Below are 16,234 nucleotides of genomic sequence, written 5' to 3' on the forward strand. Positions count from 1 at the left end.
GAAACGAATAACAAAGAAAGGTAAAATGCTAAAGTAAAGGGGAGGCCCTCGAATAAGAGGAGATAAAGGGGTGGATGTGTAGGGCTGCAGAGTTGGGACAGAGGGGGCACAGCCAAACAGCAGGGCATTGTGTTCATACACCAGGCACTGGGAGACACACAATGACACATTCGTGCACACACACACACAAGCTCGTGCTTCTGCCCACCGCCACASAGACTCAAGCTGGCATCTCTCGAGGGCAGCCCCATCTCCAGCCCAGTCCGGTCCCGTCCAGGGTGTTGGGAGCTGATCGTATCTCTCTGCTTCAGTTCACCCGACCTCTGACAGAGAGCCTCACAGCCCTGATGCCTTTCTGCTGACTGCGCTGAACTCTCAGGGCAACTCCGGGCATCGTCTGCTGGAAGGAGCAACAAACAAACACACCTGTGGATCATCTCAAGGAGGAGAAGCGAGGAACCACTGGAGGTAAAAACCTTGACTTACGTCCAGCAGATAAAAGCATGCATAAAGGCAGTGTGTTTTATCTGATAGTTCTGATAAAAAAGGACCAGATAAAGATAACCCACCTTGAAAACTTTTATAACTTTAAAGGCTAAAAGGCCCRTTTTATGTAACTCACTGATATCATCAGTGAACCTCATAGTTTCATAAAGGTAAAAAAAAAAAGAAAAGAAATCTGGGCCTACCAGGAAGTCTTAGGCCTTCCAAGGAACTTATGTTCTAAATTATAGGCAATGGTTTGTCATGCAATGTTTTGCAATAGTAGGCAGTTCCTACATTCAGCTGTGTCTAGTTTTTTTTATTTATAAAACTTCTTTGTACAAAATCCACTAGTATTCTCATAAAATCATGTTTTCTTTCCAGATACATGTCTTCATTTCTTTATTGTTTGTAAAGAAAAAATAAAGAAATGCTCTGTTCTGAGCATGTACAGATTTAAAAAAAAAAATCTCTGTTCATGCTCAGAGATTTTTTAAGACAGTTTAGGCAAATCTAATATGCTTATTTATGGTTTTTTTAGGAAAATGTGTAAAACCCTTTTTTTTAAATAAGTGCCTGCAGTAAGTCCCTTTGATATTTGCTTTTATTCTATGATGGTGTCAAATGGGAGAGCGGTAATAAACGGATGAAACCGGTTCTGTTAGCCCACTCCACGAGTGTCTCATGAAAGCTGCTTGTGTTCACTCGAGTCCCTTCATGTTTTTCTGAGATTATCCACTCACCCGGCCAGGCGTAGCTTAACACCCACATGCGTGTGTCAAAGAGGGCTATTCTTTGCAGGGCTCCCTGGAATCCACTCAACATGGGCCTCTCTGTGTCCAAATATTTATGATAAATAAATTCACTAAACTTCCATAACATAATTACCCTGTAATGTTGTAAAAATGTCATTTGAATTGTAATAATATCCCTCTGTATGATTCATTTCTAAAGCTTCTACTGGTTTAACGTCTGTTTCCTGAATTTCAGGATACGTGCTCTTGTGGAACCCGAGTTGATCTCATCAACATCGACACAGACGAAGGAACAAGACCCCAACATTTCACAGCAACACAAACTGTTTTCTTTCTTGTGGGACATTGATTTGACTCTGGACCCCAAGCTTACGTAAAACCAAGACAAATCCATTTGATTCAAGCAGCCCCTTCCATCATGGCAACCACGGGCATGCAGCTGATGGGCCTGATCTTGTCCATTGTAGGCTGGGTTGGTGGTGCAGTKGTCTGTGCCATCCCCCTGTGGAGGGTCACTGCTTTCATAGGCAACAACATAGTGACGGCTCAAATCATCTGGGAAGGCCTGTGGATGAATTGCATAGTGCAGAGCACAGGTCAGATCCAGTGCAAGGTGTATGATAGCTTACTGGCTCTGCCCAGCGACATGCAGGCCGCCCGCGGCCTCACTGTGTTCTCYGTCCTGCTCTGTGGCGTYGCTCTGGCTCTGGGGGTCCTCGGAGTCAAGTGCACCAAATGCATAGGCGTCAACAGCCTCAAGGCMCGCATCGCTCGCATTTCTGGTGCCATGTTTGCCATCGCAGGGTTCCTTTACCTCGTTCCTGTCTGCTGGACGGCCCATTCCATCATCAGGGATTTCTACGACCCACACGTGGCGGCTCCACACAAGCGAGAGCTCGGCCCTGCCCTCTACATCGGCTGGGTGGCGTCAGCTTTGCTCCTGATCGGTGGTTCTCTGCTCTATGGGGGGTCCAGTCCCCCTGGAATCCCAGGTTCTCCCACCTTCAGCAGTGGAGAAAGCAGTCCCCGTAGAGCTCCCGCAACACAGGTCAAAGGTTACGTCTGAAACACCTCAAGATCTTCAAATGCACCCCAAGTGWTGACATTATGACTCATTTTTGCTCCTCTTGAGTTCACTCCTTTTCATAATTATACATATAATGTTTCTCCAGTTTACTTTTTTCTTTAAAAAAGCTACATGAATCTTTTTAGAGAAAATGTAATTTTTTTATGATTTCATACCCAATTCTTTTGAATAACAGTTTTTTCTGTCTGTCCAATACAATAAAAGTTGTATCCTCTAATGAGGAAAATTGTGTGTGCACATTTTTACAGATATAAAATCTCTTTTGAAAAACTTTGAACTCTATGTGTTTACCAAAGATGCATTACATCAAAACTACATTAACTGCAGTATTTTGTAAAGGAAAACCATGTTTGACTGGAATACATAAACATCACTTCTGSTGAATGAAGAAGAAACAATAGAACAATAGGGGCTGTTGTACATTTACTTGAGGAGCCATATTGTTGAGAAGAGTGTGTGTGTGTTTGTGTGTTSTCCTATCTACCATCTCCTCTTTCCTGTCCCAGCTACACTGTGCCAGGAACATAAAGAAATAATTTACACGATTTACAGTGCAAAAAAAAAAAAACAAAACAAAAAAAAACATCAACAGATTACTGTGAGGGATCACATTTAAATCAAACTCTGGTAATGGTTTTTAATATAACAGTTTAAATAAAGTAGCCCTATTTAAAATATAATAGACCTTTCCACTAATTTATCAATCAATGATAAATATCACTGAGCTACATTGAGAATTATTTAGTTATTTTGGTGTACTTATTTTTCAGTAATATGTGATTAAATAAGTACCAGAGGGCTTTTCTTTGTTCTGGATCTTTSTCCCGAGTCATCACACGCAACGCATACAAAGCAAATAAATAGCTTCTTTTTTTTTTTTTGTCAGTATTTCTGAGACTTTTTATTTTTATCTTCTGTTGTGATGTCATCACCCCCATCAGATTGTCTCCTTTCTCTTCGTAAAGGCAGAGGAGCGAGCAACACAATGCCACATTATAGAACCATTATTCCAACAACATAACAACAGCGGCCAGTGTTCTGAGTGCCAGGTGGTGACTCATACATGACCTAAGTACGCCTGTACCAGTGATTGTGGAGTAAGGCTGTGAATACTGTAAGTCTGCGTTATTTTAAAGTCCAACTGTAAAGTGGCAGAGTGGAACAAGTGCATAATTTATATTTTAAACACTTGGTCCAGTTTTAAAATCACTTTAAGKTTTGATGACAATTTACAATGAGAAAATATCAGCTATATTACAGGAATCACATCTAAAAGTTGCAAGACACCTGACCTGGAGACCTGGATTTGAAGACTCCTTCTCTAGATCTTTGAGGTCTACTATTAGCTATCCTGAGGTCCAAATTAAAGCACAGAGTAGTAAAGGCCTTTGCTCCTAAATTGTGGAACAGACTGTATCTTCACCTCAATTCCTCCCCAGTATTAGACATTTTTGAAAACATTTGACAACTCAGTTTTATTCCGTAGTTTTTAATCATTTYGAGATGTGTTCATTCTAACTGTGTAATAATTCTTACTAAAGTTTCTCATTTTATGCATATTAAAGCTGCTGCTAAATCTACTATTTAAATGAAAGTCCAAGAAGTATGAATGTTTTAGCCAGAAACTSTAGTACTCTGTGCAGTACACAAAAATCTGGTCTGCACAAATCAAGGAACCATTAAAAAAAGAAACCAKTTAAAATAGTTAAAGCAAAATGTGAAACAGTCTTAATGAATAATTTAAACTGCTGACAAAACAGCAATTTTTCWTTTATTGGGGAACTATTGCTGTTGAATAACAGTTTTGTATTTTGTTTTAAGTGAAGTAATGAAATGCTGATCACCCATTCCTTTACAAAGGTCACTGCTCTTGTGATGTCATTGTTTCGTCGCTAGGGGGAGACGCCCAATGGCTGTCGCCGTGAGAAGCAGGAAGAGTTGTGACTAAAACACAGCTGTGCTCCGTGGCTAACAGATAAGCTAACAGGCTAACCGCAGTGGTGGGTGAAAATATCAGGATCCGCTGGTCAAACGAAGCACCTCGTCGGACACTTTCAGAAACTGAATTGACAATGGGTAAAGGTGGAGGCACTTTTGAGAGGCTTCTAGGTGAGTTCACACCATATTCCTTTAATAGTTATCAGCTTTTATTCAACCGTGAGTCTGAAAGTACGATGTTTTACAGCATATTGTTTTGACAGGGCTGTGGCTCTAAGGCCAGCTAGCTTCTTTTAGCTTGCTATTGTTCGGAGGCCCTGACAGGGTCGCTTAATTTATTAAAACAACTGGATAAGTTTGGAGATACAATTTATGCTGTCTATTCAAACGCGATGTTCTCGAGTCGCGGAAACTGCGGTTAAGGTAAATCCGACTGTCGGTTGACTTCAGATGTGTTTATGTCTCCTTAACGAAAGTATATGAGCTAACAGTTAAATCATTGCTGACACCTACTATGTAGTTCTTTACATGTCAAAATAGAAGGAAAAAAATGAAATTGTACGGTTGTCATTTATGAAACTGGTTAAAGTGTATTCTTTTTAGATATTACAACAGGTCCATTAAGTAGCTGCTAGCGTCATATAATTAGAAAYGAACGTGTAAATAGTATTAACAGACTCTTCTCAATGTAGTAGGTTAGTGACGGTAACATGGTAAGGGTAATCTAATTTTACATCCATTCATTTGAAATGTTCAAAAAGTCATAACTTAAAAAAATATTTTCTTGGATTAAATCAGTTGGAGAAATTAAAATGATACGGGTACAAATTAATATTTTCTAGTGACGAGAAAACTCCCAAGATCTTTTTCATCAGGCTCTTTGAGGTGAAATACCCATCACCCCAAAGGAAATAAACAMATTCTATTTTTTTCATCACCGTGGTTCATCGACTTCGACCATCGACTTTGCCATACCTATCCCCAAATTCAAAACACGGCAAGTAACAAAACCGTGCTAGTCGAATGTGGGGGCTGGGAACACTGCGAAACTTAAAAAGGATAATGGTAAAAGGTATTAAAGATGGWATTTTTTAATAGCMGTATACCAAAATGAGGGCAGCAAAATACACTGGAAATATATCAYCATTCCRATATCAGTCACAGCAACATTAATWTCACAAATAACTTAAAATAATATATTTGTTAGCTTTTATATTCTAATTGTCAGGTATTTGCAATCTGCATTTCAGTCATCTATTAAGCTATCCAGGTGGAGCCTTAAGCCTRCAGAGAGTTGGAAGCATAATATTGCTGAGTGAGAAACAAGAGTGTTTAAAATATGTATTTACCATTGAAATCACCATCAAAATATGTAATAATATATCAGTCTTGAGATTTTTCTTATATCGTATTGCCCTAGTTGAAGATATTCAGAAAGATTGTGTAAAATTTAACGCRTAACGATATTGGTGTGAAAACCACAGAATTCAACTCGGAGCCAATCAAGACGACACAAACCTACAGTTTYATTCTACAAGGACTCATTTCTTTTAATTCATATGAAAATGGGGATTATTTGGAATGCCACATGGATTTGGTCTGTCTGGAACTACTGGGAAATTGTCACTGATTAGTTAATTTTGTAACCTGTTAAGTTATCTCTAGTACTGCAGACATCCTGAGTGACATGGTGATTAGTAACTGTAATGTTGAAGACCAACTGATGAGAATCTCGTCTTAATAAAATGTTTTGAGTCTACTGCTGGGWGGGAAAAAACATTTCTTTTTCAAGAAATAAGTTATCTGTCAATTTAATTATGTAGATAAATAATCACAATTTAATTGTTATACATTATTTTMTGCATAATGCTCACCATTTTCTTTAATTATGTCTTAKATTTTTATTTAGTTTCTTGGTAAGTATGAAATATTATGATCTATGGTCAAAAATGACTGTGTAACTTGCTGCAGGTAGATGATATTTAAAGTCACATAACCACATTTCCTGTTGAGAGAGTATAGAKCATAAGTGGTTATAAAATATGGTCCCTGAAAAAAGGTCCTGTTGCGAACAGCTTTTTTTTTTTTGTCCACCAAAAGTCAATAAACTGAGTCATGTATATAAGCATCTCTAAAATGGTGAAGAATATTTAACTAAAATGTTTACAAATAAAATAAATTCCAAGGTTATGTTCACCTTTCTTCAACCATTCTGGTTGAACAAAGTATGTCGCCTGAAGCRCAAAGTCTGTAGTTGTCAGCGCGATCATGAAGATACCCATGCTAACTTCTACTGTACTAAAGGCCTCTCACACTAGCAAATGAAGTTTCAAAAGTCTTGCAATGAAGAAAGTCCTGAATTAATCTGGAAGCCAGATGTAAAGGCGTTGAAGTTTGGACTCTAAAGGAAAGTTAGAGGACATCTGTTATATTAAATATTTTAAATAATGTGGGTCAAAAAGCAACAATAAGGAAGCAACAATTGTAATTRCGTATAGGAAGGTAATCTGAAACCAATCCAGTTGTGGGTCAGTGTTAAAAAAAAAAAAGCTGTCCATTTGAGGGTTGAAAACCACTTTCTGTTTTGCCACAGTAACGAGCTAAAGTTTCCTCAAAAACTAAATCTGACCACCAGTTATTTTTAAATCTCACCAATCGGGATCACACAAGGTTTTAAAATGCAAAGGTTTTTTAGTGACGGATTAAAAGTTGATATTATCTGAATGGTAAATGGCAAAGTATGCTGTTGTAATTATTAAACTGTGTTTTCCAAATCTTTTGGATCATTAAATRGTGAATAAATTTTGCTGCTTGCAGATAAAGCAACCAGTCAGCTGCTTCTGGAGACTGACTGGGAGTCTATTCTTCAGATCTGTGATCTCATTCGGCAAGGAGACACACAGTGAGTCTTTTAGTCTGATATCCTTAACTATAATATCTTCAGTATATTTGACTTTTAAATGCAACAGTAAACGTTTTGTCTCCCTGAAGAGCTAAATATGCCATTGCTGCCATTAAGAAGAAACTGAATGACAAAAATCCCCATGTGGCGCTCTATGCACTTGAGGTAAGATACTATAAGGGGAAAATTAGAACTTTGATCATGAGGGGAACTTTTATAAAGTTTTTAAAAACCCCATTTTATTCATTTTAATCAACCGTAAAAAGCACACTTCATGTTTTACTTTTCATGTTATTTTACCAGACGTTTGAATATGGATTTGTAATGATGGCATTTCTACTAGAATTGTGTACTTTTTAATTTGTTTGTAGTTTTTGCAACTATTTTAAACATAGTGACAGAAAGCCTGCAGGTGTTTGTCAGCTGCTACTCCAAAGCTATGAAAAACGAAACGGAATAGAAAATGTTGGGCAATTTAAGTAATAAACATGAGAATGAGAGGCTGTACGGTATATGCCATTATGTTGCATTGATCACATTGTGGGGTTAACAGTGTGAAGGATTACATTTAGGAAAATGGCCGTCTCTCTTCAGGTTCTGGAGTCGGTGGTGAAGAACTGCGGTCAGACGGTCCATGATGAGGTTGCAAGTAAACAAACCATGGAAGAACTGAAGGATCTATTTAAGGTGGTGTTCTTCTGATTTTTAAAACATTTTAAATCTCTTCTGTCCTGTTTCAATTGTCTTTAAATTTTCACTCAACTTTAACCTCTTATTTAACGTAACCTAATTATACAGTTTGACTTATATTTGTTGATTTATGACAGTATTCTATTTTGATAAAGAGGAGAGTTTATTGCTTCTATTATAGACATTTTCATGGAGTCGAGCTCGGCGTCGCTATATGATTCTGATATCATTAGTAGCCTGAAGTAATATTTGACCTTCTGACTAAAAATATTTCTGTGCAACTTTACATTAGGTCTCCACTCTCCATGTTTAACTAAAACATTTTTGGTAAATTGGGACAGAGCAGTTTTGGTTTCTCATGGGTGTTTTGTCCCTTTCCCAGCCCTTTATCTGACTCAATCAGTGCTCATTGCTCTCCTGCTGCTGCGTGTGTTGCAGCATGAGCCAGCAATATCTGATTGGTTCACACTGCATCATGTGACTCTAGATTTTTAAGGGCATTCTTCTTACTACTTCCTGCTGAGCTAATTGTCTTGTGACATGAGTGTTTTCACATCAGAAAAACAGCAGGGGAATTTCTCCCTTACTTCTTATGTTCTCACTAAATACTGTTGAATTCATTTGGCTTGTTGTGACAACAAAAATTGTTTTTATTTAAAAAAAAGAAAAACGGTTCACTTCAAATGTGTTGAGGCTCCTTGTTGACTGTGATTTGTTGTATTGGCATCAGAAACAGACAGAACCAAATGTCAGAAACAAGATTCTTTACCTGATCCAAGCCTGGGCTCACGCTTTCCGAAACGAACCCAAATACAAAGTGGTTCAAGACACCTATCAGATCTTAAAAGTGGAAGGTAAGTGTTCAGAAGCTGTATTTATAACTCTATAGATACTTGTATGACTTATCTCACCTGAAATGAAACTCTTCTTGAATTGCACACATTTTGCACTCTAAACTGCTTTTTCTTGTATATAGGTCATGTATTTCCTGAGTTTAAGGAGAGCGATGCCATGTTTGCAGCAGAGAGAGTGAGACTTTTATCCTGTTTTAATGACTAATTTAGAGCTTTCTTTTTTATAATGATAAAAACAGACTCTTGTTGATGGATTGAGATAAAGAAATGCGTATGTTTCACCTTATCTAATGCCTCATATTCACCTTCTGCAGGCCCCTGACTGGGTTGACGCTGAGGAGTGTCACAGGTGCAGAGTTCAGTTTGGAGTAATGACCAGAAAGGTGGGCTGGGCTTCCTTCTAACTGGGCCACATGAAGATTTTATGGTTTTTCTTCCTTGCATCAAAGCGGTTTGTGTAGTTGACTGCTTAAAGCTGCAGCTAAGGATTCACTTGGATTTCTGCTCCTTGCTTTCCCAGCACCATTGTCGAGCCTGTGGGCAGATTTTCTGTGGGAAGTGTTCATCTAAGTACTCCACCATTCCAAAGTTTGGCATCGAGAAGGAAGTGCGTGTGTGCGAGCCCTGCTTTGAGCAGCTAAACAAGTGAGTTTCCCTGACCGTAGTGCAGGAGTGTCTTTGAATATGAAACTAAAGTGTGTGTCGTCTGGCAGAGATGTTACGAAAACTTTTTTGGTTTTTTTTTCTCCCCACATACAATAAGCACATTAATCTCTAAAACAAGATATGAAAATGTAGGCAAATATTATTTGCAGCTTCAGAGTATGTTGACAGCAGTATTTCTATGTAAGCAGTAAACAACCAGCCATGTTTCTGAGCATCTGGTAATATTTTGTAGCTGTGTGAATGTCACCGACATTTTTTTAACCTTGTTTTATGAAAAAAAAAATCCATTACATTTTTTATTAATTTTGGAGCTTTTCCTCAGATTTTTCTGTCAGTAACACAACATGTAAATGTTGACAATGAACTTTTTTCTGAAATCAGTAATACACAGATAATCATGTTTTGAAGTGAACTGTAATGTGCAGATGTCTTTTAACTAATAATTTAATAATTACATGGATATGTCCTGTTGGTGCTAATTGTTGCTTGTTTTGTGTCTGGAGAGTCACAGGTGTTTGCATCAGCATGCTCTTCTCTGATTCATAAGATTGTTTGTCCTCCCTGAACCCCCTTTCCTCACCAGCCACCCCTCCCTCTCTCCTCCCCTTAGGAAAGCCGAAGGTAAAGCCCCCCCCTCCTCCTCCTCCTCCAGCTCGGCTGACCTGCCCCCTGAGTATCTGACCAGCCCACTGTCCCAACAGTCTCAGGTATTTACTTACTTTAGTCTGTGAAATATGTACAAGAGCTTCAAAGTAAATAGATAATTTATTATAGTAGCATAATCTTAAACTGAGTTTAGAAAAATCCAACCTCTAATTTGAGTAGATTTGTTCAGTGGAGAAAGAAACGCATCTTAAATATTTACTAACGAAATGACTGGTGGTACAATTATTGCTTCTAGTTTATTTCATCTAAAATAAACTGGATAATTTTAAGTGGACCTGTTTGAGTTGCGTGTGAAGTTGTCATTTAGGTTTTAAGTTGATTCTTAAATTTAGTAAAGAAACCTACAGAGAAGCATCGTTGGCCCAAAGTTTTCCTTGGGATAAATTTGTAAAAAAAAAAAATCAAATATATATTTTGTCTTTGTTATAAAATGGTATCTACTTCTAACAATGTAGCTATTAGAAATATTAGTCATTAATCACTCATGTGTCATACTTGGTATTTTTTGGGAGGTTCTGTGAACACTTTTTTAAATCCATTTTTATTCTGTCTTTATATTTTGAAGTTGCTCAACGATTTGTAATTAATAAACCTGGCATTTGCGTTTCCCTTGTTTATAAATACGACGCAACACAAAGGCTCACTGCTTTTAGCCATGTGGCCAGGCCAGGATGCAAATTCATCTTGCTGCTAAACACAACGATTAGAATGGTGAAGGAGGTGATAACAGTCTTCAAAATTTACATTACGGTTTTCTCCATAGCAACCAGACACGTCCTCAGCTTTTTTTTTTTTTCAGGCCATACCAGCCACTAGCAACAAGGGGTTAGTGCACAACTGACAAGAAGAAAATCTTTTTTCTGACCAACCATCAAAAAAATAAATGTGTGGAAACTACACATCTTAGTGAGAAGACTTGGCTTTTGGCCACCTAAACTCAGGTTACCTGATGCTYAATGTCAGAAAACTGAATAAAATCAAAACACGTTGGCAAAATGTTTTCTTTTTTTTTTTTTTTTACAAAGCAGTAATACCAATAATTGTGCCACCAGTAATTTCTATTAAATAATTTATTTATTTATTTATTTTTTTTCCAAAGCTAAATTCATGGACTTGATTTCAAGGTTGGATTTTTCTAAATTGTTTGTGAGGTTATGATGCTACAGCAAAATATAAATTTGTTTCAAGTCTTTTAACATATCTTTACTTGCCATGTAGATGAATTGTGTGACTATATCTTTTTCTTCATCCTTGAAGTGTCGAGTTTCTTATCTTTGTTTTTTTTTTCTTGCTTCTGTTTCTGACCAGATGCCTCCGAAGAGAGATGAAGCAGCTCTGCAGGAGGAGGAGGAGCTGCAGCTGGCCATTGCTCTTTCCCAAAGCGAGGCAGAAGAGAAGGAGAGAATGGTGGGTTAGAGTTACACATCTGAATGAATAGATGATTTAATGCCAGTTTGTCAGATGGAGAAAAAAAAATAGAACTCATTTGGTCACTTGCAGAGACACAAGAACTCGTACTCGATGTATCCCAAAGCTGATCCTACCCCAGTGACCTCCTCAGCACCTCCAGTCAGCACCCTTTACACTTCTCCAGTGGTAATAACAAACATTAGTGTCATATTCATAAAAAATATGACTGCACGTCACATACTTTATAAATATGTTTCCTTGTGGATCACTTTTAAACATTTGTGTTGCAGAACTCCTCTGCTCCATCTGCCGAAGAAGTAGACCCTGAGGTACGTTCAGCACAATGTCTTGAATTTGAATTAATTTATTCATACAATCACTGAAGTAGTTGCCACTTTTAACTTTCTACTTGTCTTTTAATTGCAGTTGGCGCGCTACCTGAATAGAACGTACTGGGAAAAGAAGCAGGAAGACGCTAGGAAGAGTCCCACCCCCTCAGCTCCTGCTCCCGTGTCACTGGCTGAGCCCCTTCCACCAATCAGCCAGCCTGTAGAAAGCCACGTCCCCGTCCAGCCCGTCAGCATAGTCGAGGTACGTCCAGATTTTACACAGACGTCCAGACACACGTTAAACTGCCCTGGGTCTGTTGAAACATCAGCTCCCCGCTCATGTCTTCTCTGTCGCCGCTTCCTCAGCAACCATACCAGAACGGCGAGTCCGAGGAGAACCACGAGCAGTTTCTCAAAGCTCTGCAGAACGCTGTCACTACGTTCCTCAACCGCATGAAGAGCAACCACATGCGTGGCCGCAGCATTACCAACGACAGCGCCGTGCTGTCCCTCTTCCAGTCCATCAACAACATGCATCCTCAGCTGCTGGACATCCTGAACCAGCTGGATGAAAAGCGATGTGAGTTTTTGCTTTGCGAATGCCTTTCCGTCTTATGTCCAGTCCCTGAACTTTGATGCCTTGGATGTTGTCAGTGTACTACGAGGGGCTGCAGGACAAGTTGGCGCAGGTGCGTGACGCCCGGGCTGCCCTCAACGCGCTCCGTGACGAACACAGGGAGAAGCTGCGCAGAGCTGCAGAGGAGGCAGAGAGGCAAAGGCAGATACAGCTGGCACAGAAGTTGGAGATCATGAGGCAGAAAAAGCAGGTAACGTTTTTTCCCCCCACTAATAACAGATGTGTTGTTGTAATATTCATTACCATTCTAACCTGTTTACTTGACCTTCAGGAGTACCTGGAGATGCAGCGGCAGCTGGCCATTCAGCGCCTCCAGGAGCAGGAGAAGGAGAGGCAGATGCGTTTGGAGCAGCAGAAACACACGATCCAGATGAGAGCCCAGATGCCTGCTTTCTCTCTGCCCTACGCCCAGGTACTCATTGCTTCAGTCCAATAAAAGAACATTTCTCCTGACAAACCAATCCACCCTGTTTTTATAAATATTTTTTATTCCATTATGCAGATGCAGTCTTTGCCTCCTAATGTCGCTGGAGGGGTGGTATACCAGCCTGGTGGTCCACCCAGCTACCCTGGCACCTTCAGCCCCGCTGGTTCTGTGGAGGGCTCGCCTATGCACAACATGTACATGAATCAGCCGGGGCAGGCTGCACCGGGACAGTACCAGGCCATGCCCCCAGCTCCCACAGGTCTCTAGTTCCACCAGAAAATTTTTTATATTTACCGTTTGTTCCCAGTTAATTTATAAAGACATGATTCTTTGAAATTATAACACAGTAAATTGTCCACTGACACCAGCTGCACAGAACATCTCGACCTCTGAACCCAGGGGTGTGACAAATATGTCAACATTGCTTTTATTCTGCTCGTCCACGAGCAGTAGCTGAAACACAGAGTTCCAGCTTTTACCATGGTTATTAAAATGTATTTAAATGTGCTGTGATAAAAATCTACTTCACATTCCTTATGGAAAGGAGTCCTGTCTATACTGAGATCAATTATTTGTGTTTCAACTTTAGATGTTTTTGAAACTTGTCATCTAATAATCCAAGAGGAATGTGGAGCATGCCTTTACAAGTAAACTTTATTCTGAAAGGCCATCTTAATCACTTTTTCATTACCGATTTGTTTACATTCCTGTTGTGGAGATTATGTTGAAAATATTATAACCCATGACATTCTGAAGTGGTTGTCTATGTTTTTGTTATCACTATGTTGTAATATATTTACATATTGTTGGGAAACTTGTTTTTTTTTTTTCTAATAATTGTTGAGCTTGATGATCTTCCCTCATCATGAACCATAAGTGATGTTATGCATATATTTCTTGATGAAAATGACGGTGTTAAGGTCAATAATCATACCCACAAAAGTTGCAATATTTTAATGTGTGTGACTTTTTTTTTTTTGCCAGATCCCAACATGGTAAACGCATACATGTACCAGCCTGCAGGCACCAACGGACAGCCTCCTCCAGGCCAGGCCCCGCCCACAACCAGCCCACCCTACTCCAACTATCAGCCCACGCCCACTCAGGCCTACCAGGTGCGAATGCCTCCATCCGAATGTTTGATCATTTAAAACTAAAACCGGTCCGTTTAAAGCGACGACGCCTTACTGTTCTGTTTGTGTGTAGAATGTGGTCTCCCAAGCCCAAAGCATCCCCCCCATGTCGCAGGCGGCTCCCACCAACGGGATGGCCTACATGAGTTACCAACCGTACAACATGCAGAACATAATCTCAGCGTTGCCAGGGCAGGACCCCAACATGGCCCCACAGCAGCCCTACATGACAGGACAGCAGCCCATGTACCAGCAGGTCGGTTAAGTATTGGTGCATTCTTTACTAAATGTTCATTAACTACAGTTCTCTTTTAAATATACTATTTTTCTCCTTTTTAAAATTTGTTTTATTATGTAGCCAACACATACAGTCCTAGTTCTGCTAAAGTGCTTTAAGTAGCCAGTATTGCTGAGAAAGTGCTTTTATACTAATGGAGTCCATCATGATGGTGTTAATGTTGTGAATCAAGGACTCCACAGTGTAGAGTGAGAGCTGAGACAAAACCCAAGCTGTTGAACGGTTAAACCAGGAAGTTCCTTCTTTGTGACAAATGGTGGGTTAGTCCCAGTCGTTGGGATGGCCACTTTCCTGTGTGAGAGGATTACATTAAACATGGAGAAGAACAGAAAGAGCAGCCTATCGAGACGCCATCTGCTGGTAGAGAGGGGTCAGAGCAGTGCCAAGATTTATGCAATGCTTTGCAAAAGTAATCATTTTTTGTCATGTTCATGCTATAGTTTTTTGGGGGGTGGAGGTGCATTTTATTTGCCTAATGGAGAAATGAAAAGAAAGGGATACATTATATAAGTAAAACTCTGAAGTGAGTTTGTTTAAACTGTGTCACTGATTTGTAAAAACACCTTTTGCTGAAATTTTAACAGCATCTATTTGGTGGTATGTCTTCCAGCTTTGCTCATTTAGAAACATGTTTTTTTTTTGCTGTTCTTCTTTTCATAGTAGAAAGTGTCTGAATTTTTTTTGTCTGTTATTCTTTTCATTAATTTGATTCCACTGAATTTTATTTTAGGTAATCAGAGCAAAGAGCTTTTGATGCCGTTGCTAATCACTCACTCAGATTTTTACCAATACATAATGTTAAAAACCACTTATGCTATTATTAATCCACTTCACACTTATGAACAATTTTATGAAAGGTACTGGATTTATGATGGGATGCTTGGAGCTAATCCAAAACTGGTTTATCAAAGCGTTTTGTGAAGATTTATTGCTCCTGGATGTTAGCTATGCTCTTTTTAGGCAGAGTAATTCCTCTGTAGGGCTCTAAGGACATTTTAACATTAACTATGTGGTTCCTACAGACCGGTATAACAAAACTCACTCCTGCGACTTCTATTCAGAAACTCCAGGTTACTTTAAGATATCTCTTCACTAATCATTCTTTTATTTTTTACCTTTGTGTTTACGTCTTGATAGGTTGCTCCCCCTGGTGGCCCGCCGCAGCAGCAACAGCAGCCCCAGGCACAACAGCAGGTGCCTCAAGCGGTTCCCGGCAGTGCAGAGGCACAGCTCATCTCCTTCGACTGAAAGCTCCCACACTGCAGAGTTTCACACACTACACCTTCTCTTTTCCTTTAACACCCCTTTCTTGGACTCAGAGGTTTCCCTTTGGAAATATAAACTAAATTCCCACCTTCCACCTTGCTGTGATGTTGTGGCAAAGTGAAATGTTGTGATGATGTTGCAGAACTGTTGCTCTCCTTGCCTCTTCCCCCATAAAGTGAGGGAATATGGGGGTAAAGCTGCTACGGAGAGCCCCAAAACCCACCACCCCCATCTTCTGTCATCTTTCAGCTGATGTGTATGTAGTATTTCTTTATTAAACAAATGGCTAAAGCGCAAAAATAATAATCAGTGGTGTTCAAGATAACACGAGTAAGAAAATATACTATTTAGAAGACAAAAATAAGACGAGCCTCTTTTGTTTCGTATTTTTCTAAAATAAATCATTAGCACGTTGAATTGAGATTTTCTGCAATGGAAGTGGAATATTACAACCTGTTTTGTCAGCGACTGAGGAAACATCTGTCTGTGGTGTTAAAGAAGCTCTGGATCAAGCGAGGGGCTGTTTGAGTTGTGAAAGCTGGCCGTCATCTGGTTTTCCAGGTGTCCCTCACGGACACAAATTTGGTTCCTTCTATTTTGGGATTTATTTGTTGTGCGCAGTTTGGACTGTGGAGTGTCTGAATATAGTTTCTAAAATCAGTAAATGCATTAAAGGGACGCTATAGAAGTGTT

General features: G+C 39.4%; 2 protein-coding genes across 4 annotated transcripts; both read left to right on the top strand.

Annotated features, from left to right (window-relative positions):
• Positions 1-201: 201 nt before the first annotated feature.
• Positions 202-2,595, top strand: cldnk (claudin k). Its single transcript, XM_008416104.2, has 2 exons — positions 202-468; positions 1,474-2,595. The coding sequence occupies exon 2, from the start codon at positions 1,657-1,659 to the stop codon at positions 2,302-2,304; it is 648 nt and encodes a 215-aa protein (XP_008414326.1). The 5' UTR covers positions 202-468; positions 1,474-1,656; the 3' UTR covers positions 2,305-2,595.
• Positions 2,596-4,250: 1,655 nt separating this feature from the next.
• hgs (hepatocyte growth factor-regulated tyrosine kinase substrate) lies at positions 4,251-15,635 on the top strand. 3 transcript variants are annotated; one of them, XM_008416101.2, is made up of 20 exons: positions 4,251-4,434; positions 7,081-7,165; positions 7,255-7,330; positions 7,760-7,852; positions 8,586-8,709; positions 8,832-8,884; positions 9,024-9,092; positions 9,230-9,354; positions 9,959-10,082; positions 11,350-11,448; positions 11,542-11,637; positions 11,742-11,780; positions 11,878-12,042; positions 12,147-12,360; positions 12,435-12,607; positions 12,689-12,829; positions 12,920-13,103; positions 13,829-13,959; positions 14,051-14,233; positions 15,413-15,635. In XM_008416101.2, exons 1-20 carry the CDS (start codon positions 4,398-4,400, stop codon positions 15,521-15,523), a joined length of 2,322 nt encoding a protein of 773 aa, XP_008414323.1. In that variant the 5' UTR covers positions 4,251-4,397; the 3' UTR covers positions 15,524-15,635. The 3 variants fall into 3 exon arrangements, with proteins under 3 accessions (XP_008414323.1, XP_008414325.1, XP_008414324.1); XM_008416103.2 differs by having other exon boundaries at positions 9,986-10,082; XM_008416102.2 differs by having other exon boundaries at positions 8,592-8,709.
• Positions 15,636-16,234: the final 599 nt, after the last annotated feature.

Source organism: Poecilia reticulata, linkage group LG8 (assembly GCF_000633615.1).
Source record: "Poecilia reticulata strain Guanapo linkage group LG8, Guppy_female_1.0+MT, whole genome shotgun sequence".
Taxonomy (NCBI): Eukaryota; Metazoa; Chordata; class Actinopteri; order Cyprinodontiformes; family Poeciliidae; genus Poecilia; species Poecilia reticulata.

Coding starts and splice junctions, on each gene's coding strand:
- hgs (XM_008416101.2), top strand. CDS start 4,398: ATGGGTAAAGGTGGAGGCACTTTTGAGAGGCTTCTAG. Junction 12,043..12,146: donor AGCCCGTCAGCATAGTCGAG/GTACGTCCAGAT, acceptor CCGCTTCCTCAG/CAACCATACCAGAACGGCGA. Junction 12,830..12,919: donor TCTCTCTGCCCTACGCCCAG/GTACTCATTGCT, acceptor TCCATTATGCAG/ATGCAGTCTTTGCCTCCTAA.